This window comes from Montipora capricornis, chromosome 9 (genome assembly GCF_036669925.1).
Source record: "Montipora capricornis isolate CH-2021 chromosome 9, ASM3666992v2, whole genome shotgun sequence".
Lineage (NCBI taxonomy): Eukaryota > Metazoa > Cnidaria > Anthozoa > Scleractinia > Acroporidae > Montipora > Montipora capricornis.
In genome coordinates, this window is record NC_090891.1 from 42,284,116 (window position 1) to 42,292,894 (window position 8,779).

At 39.2% G+C, this 8,779-nt stretch overlaps 1 protein-coding gene across 1 annotated transcript in view; it reads right to left on the reverse strand.

The window, feature by feature from the left end:
• LOC138016609 (putative methyltransferase NSUN7) overlaps nt 1–5,764 on the reverse strand; it is an 11,651-nt gene extending 5,887 nt beyond the window's left edge. The window contains exons 1-5 of the mRNA XM_068863791.1: nt 5,277–5,764; nt 4,388–4,446; nt 3,434–3,952; nt 1,976–2,129; nt 936–1,055 (exon numbers count right to left, since the gene is read on the reverse strand). Coding sequence (XP_068719892.1) covers nt 936–1,055; nt 1,976–2,129; nt 3,434–3,952; nt 4,388–4,446; nt 5,277–5,577 — 1,153 coding nt within the window. The 5' untranslated portion in view covers nt 5,578–5,764. The remainder of the gene's footprint in view (nt 1–935; nt 1,056–1,975; nt 2,130–3,433; nt 3,953–4,387; nt 4,447–5,276) is intronic.
• Between the last annotated feature and the right edge of the window lie 3,015 nt (nt 5,765–8,779).

Here is an 8,779-nt window from a genome sequence, read left to right on the forward strand (position 1 = left end):
TCGGACCCCATTCCTTCGGAGGAACCCTTCGAGATCTACCGGTAGGTGAGGATGCGTTGGATCGCTGGCCAACAAAAGTCAGTCCAAAAAACTTTTTAATCGCGACATCAAGGATTGCCATGCATGCTTGTACATGTACAGAGCCCCATTTTGTTAAATTAAGGACGTCGTCGCCTACCAATTCAAAGGTATTTTTGCGTGGTTCATGAAAATGCGGTAAAAGCAGATCTCAACAAGTGTTATTGAAAATCCCAAAAGAAAATTGGGGGTAACCACGCATTTTTCAAAGGTATTTAATCAACAATATTTGTAAATCGCTTTAAAATACAAAAGCAACGTATGGCCTTCTTTTTCAAATTGAAGCTTGATTATCTCTGAAAAAAGCATCAGGTTTTGTGCCGAGTGTTCTTGCAGCCGTAGAGATGAAATATCTGTTCAGTTTTTCAGGATCTTCGCGAAGAGGCTTGGGACTTGGATGTAGGACTCGATGTATCACCTTCCACGCTTCTTTTGGACGTTTTGACGAGAGGGCATTTGCCAAGAAGGACCTCCTTGCTTTGCCGACAACTGACTTGATTTTATTGCGCACGTCCCTGAACGCATAGTTTTAAAAAATACTCTTTGCTTACCCTCCAAATGTTGCATAGGCATTGTTTTTATTTTCTCTTGGGACCATTGTAAGTCCTAAGAGAAACTGGAATTGGTGCTTATCCAAAATTTTGGAGGGCAAACAAAGAGTATTATGGTATTTTTGAAAGTAGCCTCTTAGTAAGCATCACCCATAGGTAACCTGAGGGTCTCAAAATGCACAGAGCCTATGCGCTATTATAATAACAATAGTAGGCACTGTCCTTAACTTAAATGGCAAATTAAAACTGCTACTTAAATTTAACCCAGTCAGCCTGAATTTTAAGCAAGCAATGTCAAAAGGATACTCCTTGCTGCCATTCCCTCTAGTTTGTCCTCAATGTGCTCATGAGTTTCGCGTGGTACAGCATAGGCAAACAGTTTCCTATCAGGATGAATCAGCGAGGAGAGATGCGCTGTCATGTTACCTGAAAAATGACACAAACAGGAACTAGCAAATCCAGAGTAAGGCTGGGTAGCAATCGTTTGAGTAAAGAATGTGTGAGCTTTGTGAGGCAAGTGTGAAAGACAACAAGGTTCTTTCCACCAGCTTTTCCTTCTGTCCACGCATACCTCTTAAATAAGTCCTTGGCTTGCCATGAGGGTATAGTTTGTTAGTTACCCTCATCACATCCCAAAGGACGTATGTGGCCATATAGGATATTTTTGCACACCTCACGATCTGCTGTAGTGTCAAGTGTACTTGGGCAGTAACTGAGAACACTGAACAGAATTCAAATCAACTAGCTATAGTACAAAATTGTAGGTTGGTTTTTGAGGAGAGGAGAAAACTGCAATACCCAGAGAAAACGTCTTGGAGCAGACTAGAGAACCAACAAACTCCACCCACATATGATGCCAAGTCTGGGAATTGAAAACGGGCTGCAATGGTGGAAGGAAAGTGCCTCTTTTTTGGAGCATTCATTCTTGCCAACTTCGTGGTTGTATTAGATCCCTAATGTGGCCAATCAAGACTAACTTACGATTTTTTGCAACCTGCTAAAATCATGTCTTGAGTATGCTTCACCAGTCTGGACGAACCTTTCTGTGTATTTGAGTAATGTATTTGAATCTATCCAAATGAGAGTGTTGGTTATTTTAATGTACCCTCATCTTACATGTAATTATAACGAAATCCTCGTTTGCTCTGGACTGACAACACCGCTCCATAGGTGGGATGTTGCGAGTGGGACACTTGTTTCCAACTTCCATGCCAATAGAATTCTAGCTAATTTAGTACTGGACCTAATAGTACACAATCATTGGTATCCCTCTGCTCTAGCAATGTTAGTTGCACACATTGCAACTTTCAAAGCTTTTTCATGCATTTGAGAAGCAAGAGCTGTACCTGATTCCACATTTGTTTGAATTACATCATCTCCTTCTCCCAGAAATGTCTTGACGTCAGCCCCTGGAATGAGTTGAATAGCCTTCTCTTTCTGGTTGTAAAACTCCAATACAACAGAACTGAAAACCTCTGCAGCAGCTATACTTGATTTGTCCTTTGCGAAAGAAAGGATATGGACATTAATTTTGGTGAAGATACACTATTTCCTTTCTTGCACCACTCAGTTGGAAGCAGGTCAATTTGTTGGGTTCAGGTGTTCCTGTGAAAGGACTCAATGTCATTTTGTTGTAATTTAGATTCAGGATACTACTTAAGAAACCACTTTCACATCAATTGGATTGTCAATGGCGACTTGGGAAACTCAGAAAGAAATCTAAGTTCTCCTGTACTGTGACCTTCTCAATATGAGTTCAGAAGTGCCACATACAGGTAGTTATCATAATTAAGTACAGTATGATCGTCCGGGTGAGTGTAGTCCTGAGAAGGACGGTTTGAGAGGATTTGACTGACATTTCGACAACCTGAGCGCAAGTCATCTTCAGAGTGATTTGTGTATCGTCAGCAGATAAGTATTAATAACTCCAGTCGTAGATGTAATTCATCAACTTAACCGTGATGCTATTGGTCGACTGTCGATTCACACCCCAAAAAGCAATACCGGTAGTTAGATTTCACAAATTATTTTTGATTATGACTTTTGTATGTAACTAGCCATACCATAACTTTCAAGCATTTACACTGCCTGACGCATGACTCATGGATGTTAGTTGCAAGGGTTTCTGAGATCTGATTCATGTGACACAGTTTGTGGTGAAGTTGTGGTGTAAGCCAGTCACACGTCAAAGGGATAAGCAAAAATTGCACTGTCTAGGGGGTGCAGGGATGGCGTAATGGTGAGAGCACTTGCCTCCCACCAATGTGGCCCGGGTTGCGATTCCCAGACTTGGCATCACGTGTGGGTTGAGTTTGTTGGTTCTCTACTCTGCTCCGAGAGGTTTTTCTCCGGGTATTACGGTTTCCCTTCTCCTCAAAAACCAACATTTGACTTGCATGATATGCATTAATTGTTAATTCCAGTTTACAGTGTCCCCAATTAGTGCTACATTGCTAGAACGACTAGACACTTACATAAAGTTCCTTTCCTGTTCAACTCAATCTCAGTACTAAAAGACCAAGACTACCTTTGTTTGTTCATGACTGTCTTATCTCCACCCCCATGGCGCACTCTGCAATCCCTCGGAAAAAGTGGTTGTCTAGGTCTAAAGGGATACTGACTTGTATTGAACTAGGCTTGGCAACTATAGGATCCCTTTAAAATGGTATTTTAATTGCCATCTTGCTCTTAACTTTGTAGAATTTAACACATCTGCTTAACCCCAAGAGACCAGACAGCTTGAAGGCAGTAAAGATTAAGTGCCCAATAAAATATTAGTACATAAAAACAAACAAGTACCAAACCTGTATAGCCAGTTTGCCATCTAACACCAAATCATGCTGATAGAGATCAAACTTAATTGTTGGAGAAAACAAAAACAAATTCTCAAAATGCTGATCTTTCATGAATGTGCGTCCACAGACACCCAAGTCATCGTCCTCTGGTGATGGTAATTTGTCTTCCATCAGAAATCCCTCACTAGTTAGAGTCTCTAACACATCAGCATAACTTGTTTTCCATGTGTTGACTCTGACGTACACAGGTTGCTGTGCGGCATACTGGAGTTTGTCTTGTTCTTCTTTAGGAAGTAATGCCTCTACACTAATTGCGCAGTCTCTTATTCTGCTGCGTGCCAGAGCTGCGCGAAGTTTGATCCTGTGTGATACCATGGCCTTTTGAATCTCCAGGATGTGTGGGATAGAATTTTCCTTATTTGGTATTTCAATCTTTTTATTCCTGTATCTTTCATTTCCAAAGTAAAATCCATTCTGTTGGTAATCTAGTAACATCACCATAACATGATGCTTGTGATATGCCTCTAACTACAAGAGAATTTCCAAAAAAATAAAAAAGCATATTTAAAAAATCTATTTCAAAGGAGTAAAATTTACATGCCTTTCATATGTAAAATACAGTTTTACATTGAACTATCTTAATGACCCTTGTGCATTTTAAATTATTCTTGTCACTGACATTTTCTTTCCTATAATAGCAGGACTTTGTGCACATTCTGGCCTCCCACCAGCCCCCCAAAAACAGCCAATTTGTTTATGGCAATTTTTCTAATCTAAAACTAAAATATTTTTCTAATCTAAGACTAAAATGTACGACCTGTCAAAATAAAAGAAGGTAAATAAAAATGTACCACAGAAATCCACCTGCTACACCAAGGAAAACCATGAAAAATGTTCATTCACTTCAAAAACAGAAAATTAAATACGAGAGTAAACAATTCCCGATGTCAACAACTGACTCACCTTGAAATAACTCGAAAAAAAGTAGCTATCCAACAAGACATCATCTAGGACTGACTGATCTGTTTCGTTTCAAAAACATCACATACACTATAGTTACTTTGCAAGAATCTTCAATTTATGAAAATGATAACCATTATTTTTGTAAAATACTTCGTGCATAAAAAATTCTGAATAAGGACTTCAGAGAAAAACCGAAAGTCAAAGAGCTTCCTGATTGTTTCAGACCAAAAGAATACTCTCCTTTTACCAAATCAGCGCTAGCTTGAATTATGAATATTTATTTAAGTTTCGTTTAATATAAACTTACTGAGCAAGCCAGAACTATCTGCTCTCACAATCTTCAACGAAAACGAGTATATTTCTAGGTCACAAGAGGAAAAAAATGATTTTCTAAAAGTGGAAATCGTAGGTAAAAATTTAGGCACAATGAGGGATTGTAAGGACGCGATTCTAGCTGTAAGATGAAAATATAATGCACTGCGAAAATCGGCTTTCCTCTGATCTGTGCGAAACAAAGCTCTCCAGCTGTTGACAAAAGCTCTGGTGTTAAAATGAAAGAAGTCAAACCGACTAAAGTAAAGTTAAAATGTTTTTGTTGGGATCTCACTGTTTAACTAACAGTTTTTAAAGGATGTTGAGTCTACATTCTTTTCCCGGTGTTCTCGAAATAAAATAGCTTTTGTGTATAGGTTACCGAGGTATGAAGAAGCTTAGCTTAAATTATCGAACTTATGAAAAATTCTAGAAAGGTTTTTATGGGTTCCAATGTCGCCAAAAATGTCTTTTATCGTTTCCTTGAAGAACCAAAAACTCTAAGTAAATCATTACGGATTAAAATCAGGTTCATGGAGCAAAAAAAGCACTGATTAGAGTGTGTGTATGTACTTACACCGTTTCGCTCCGAAAGCCAAACTGTAAGCGCGTCTTCTTTCAAGGTCTTCCTCAAAAGTGGGCAGCTGTGATGAAGGGATTTCACCCTTCAAATGACGATAAATCTCTGCTGCTTTTTCATAAATAGAATGACTGAATGTATCTCGTTTCTTTTTTACAGCTACGGAAGTTTCGCTCTTGCTAATCCTAGCGCCTTCCACTGCACTTTTTACAGGATGCTTCACGCCGTTCGAAGCGTCGAAATTGCTGGACGATTTCTTGGCTTTGCTCGCCGATCCACTTCCTCCTTTCTTATGCATTGTGCAAGGTCACAGGGTTAAAACCAACTAGTGATCGAATGACCGAGATTTCGTAAATATTTTGATAAAAGTTTCGCGCTCGATTGCAGCGACAATGCTACGCATCACCAGGGTAGCGAATACTTTGTAAACAAACCCTTACGTCACAGTTACAGATCAGAGGTGCGACGGGATGCTGACATATTTCGTATCGCACTTCACAAAAGAAAACTACGACACTCGTGCCCAAATGAAAAAAAAAAAACAAACTCAAAACCCTTTTAAGTTGATCAAAAATGACCGAGTCCTCACCAACAGCCACTCCTCTGCAAACAAATTTTCTCTCGGTGTAACTCCCAGAGGAGACAAGAGGAATCAAGTAAGGTAACTGGTGCAAGTGATCAGGCGTTCTTTTCTACAACGCCTGATCGCAGGTTAGTGGGAAGTGATAGGACAAAGCGAAAAATAATGGCCTTCGACAAGAAACTTTGACGGACCCCAGAAGAAAGAAGGAATAAAGAAAACGCTTGAGGGTAAGATTTGTAATGTAAAACTTGTCATGTTTACAGCAAAACCGTAACGCAACAGGAAAAGCGGGGAAACGTTGACACCAGATATCACGACAGACCACACAGACAGTAGTATGCAATAAATTTATTAGTGAAGTTCACACCGAGAAGAGGACAAAAATACAGAACAGATGTTATCAGTTGTAGAAGAGAGAATCGAAATAAGACCAATGAAATCTGACACCCATTTTAATATTACAACTACATAACTTATTACAACAGGTAGCTAAAACCGAAACAATGGGTGACAAAGAAGAGGCTCTTGCCAGGGAACTGAAACCAGAATAAAATGGAGTCAAACTATCCCTTGTTTGCCTCGTGTTGTTCCAGTGCAGCCGTGGACATCCAAAACTAGCCTTCTGTTTGATGACTCTGCATTTTCATTGACTAAACAACCGGAAAACGCACTTTTGGACCCCAGGAGGCACTATGTTAGGAGCTTTCACTTGCGTTTCCTCCCCGAACCCCCCGTTTAGCTGTGCACGTTTTCTTGCGCTTCGCACCAAATGTACGCTCTTCCGCGCTTGGTATTGGTTATACGTGTTTTACGCATCGGTTAAACAAAGCGCTTGCGCAACGACGATACGACGCGGAAGTCCTTCTGAAAGACAAGTTTGCATCGCTGCTACGATAAGCGTAGAAACAACACAGTTCCTTCTTCAGCAAAAGATGAATAAAAGCAAACTTGGTTGACACACCGACAACTGCCAAAAATTAGAAGTCATCGTTGTCAAGTTTCGGCCTAAAGACCCTCAATGCACATCATAACAATAAGCTGTTGTTTTGTGACGTGAGAAAAAAGTTGACCCAGAACAATTGACTATTTCTTGATAAAAGCGACTTTCGGATTTCGCTAAGAGTTCGAGTTAGAGTACGAAGCCAGAATATGTCTAAGTACTCGCGACTAAAGGGTTCTTTGGATGTCGTCTTTGCGCAAGCTCTCTGACGGAAACCAGAATAGCGTTATACCCCCACCTGTAGCGGAATGTGTCCGTGGTGTGCACAACGATGGTTTTAGCTACCTGTGGTACAATTTCTCTCTTAGAAAATAGTTTTACAAACGAAATATTGTATTTGGTCAGCTAACTTACATGTTTGCCTATCCAAACAGGGTTATTAAAGATAAATAAATCACCTGGATAGGGCAGTTCTTCACAGTTTTAAATGGAAAATCTTACCGACTAACGTGAGCTACAAATGAAGATGCAAAGTTCAATTCAAAATGGTCCATGCAACTCTACAAAAACAATCAAAAGATGCTAGTGAAAATGAAACTTATGAAAATGGAGTAGTTAAGAAATACGATTTCGAATAACAAAAGGCTGACAAAAAGCAAGCAAATAAAATATTTCGCCATAAAAAATCTGACTACACACCTAGAAAACATGAAAACACCTCTATTGCTAGTTTTTAAGTTACATGGATAAATGATGGGAAACTATTGTGTCACTTAAAACTGTGAAGATTCTGGAACGGTCTTGCATGGGTAGATCCACATATTGTCCCCTAACCAATAAAAAGACACAACAGAAGCATTGGGCTTGCCCAGAGTATATTTCCGCTTGGCAATGACCACATGACTAAAATTTCCCGCGCTCAGTGGTGGAACTGCGTTCACAACCAAATGAGCGCCTTCCATTCCCATTGGCTCAATGCGTCACTTGCGCCTTTGCGATTGGTCAGATACAGATACCTAGTCCCTCAAACTTTAAATACACATCCAAAAACTGCTAAAATGTAGCCTTTATCCTCAACCTGGCCTTGAGTAAGATATCGTTTACAAAGAACTTCCAAATACAAAAAAATCCGGCAGTGAAAAACTATTAATCGAGCTTGACATGTTCGCTCTATAAACCAAACACTCTGCTTCCAAAAATAAAAAGCAATCCCCCAAAACATAACTACAAATCACAAATTTTGCAGAAAATTTTTCACTTTTAAGCAATTTTTTTTCCAGTCCGTTTTAAAATAAAATAAAATGATTCATAATTATTATATGACCAATCAACTACTCTTTCTGCAAGTGATACAATCTGTTGCTAATTTGTTATTTAGATTATTTAAGTCAAGTGCTTTTAGCTTGAAAAGAATTGGAATGAAAATGGCTAAAGCCTACCACGTGATGTCTCCTGCACTACAATTTTCCAAATATGGCATGCATTAGGAGCCGATAAGAAATTAAAACTAAATGTTCCTTTTACAGAAGAATAGAACCAGTAGCACCTTAATATTCCCCTTTTTGTTTGCCTCAAAAATGTAAAGGTGGCAAAAAACTTGTAAGAAATGCCGTTTACTCCTACAATCGTTTCCTATCAAAACTTTAGGAGAACACTGAATTTGCTTCAAAATTTTGCAGCGCTTTAAATTTGGTGTCTTGAGAAGTGTTACAATAGGCCATTTCCGAGTTTTTGTCTGCCTCCTCTTCAAAGCGAGTCTAAGTGCGAAGTTTTTGTGATGGTAATTAGTTCTACTTTACATCTGAATGAAACCTAATTTTCACAACAAAAACTTCGCACTTAGACTCGCCTTGAAGAGGAGGTAGATATGAACTCGGAAATGGCCTATAGACCTTTTCGGCTTGTACATTTTGTTTTCCCAATACAGATCATGTGATAATACTCAGGAGGTTTTGTCTTTTGTTTTGTTCATTAAAA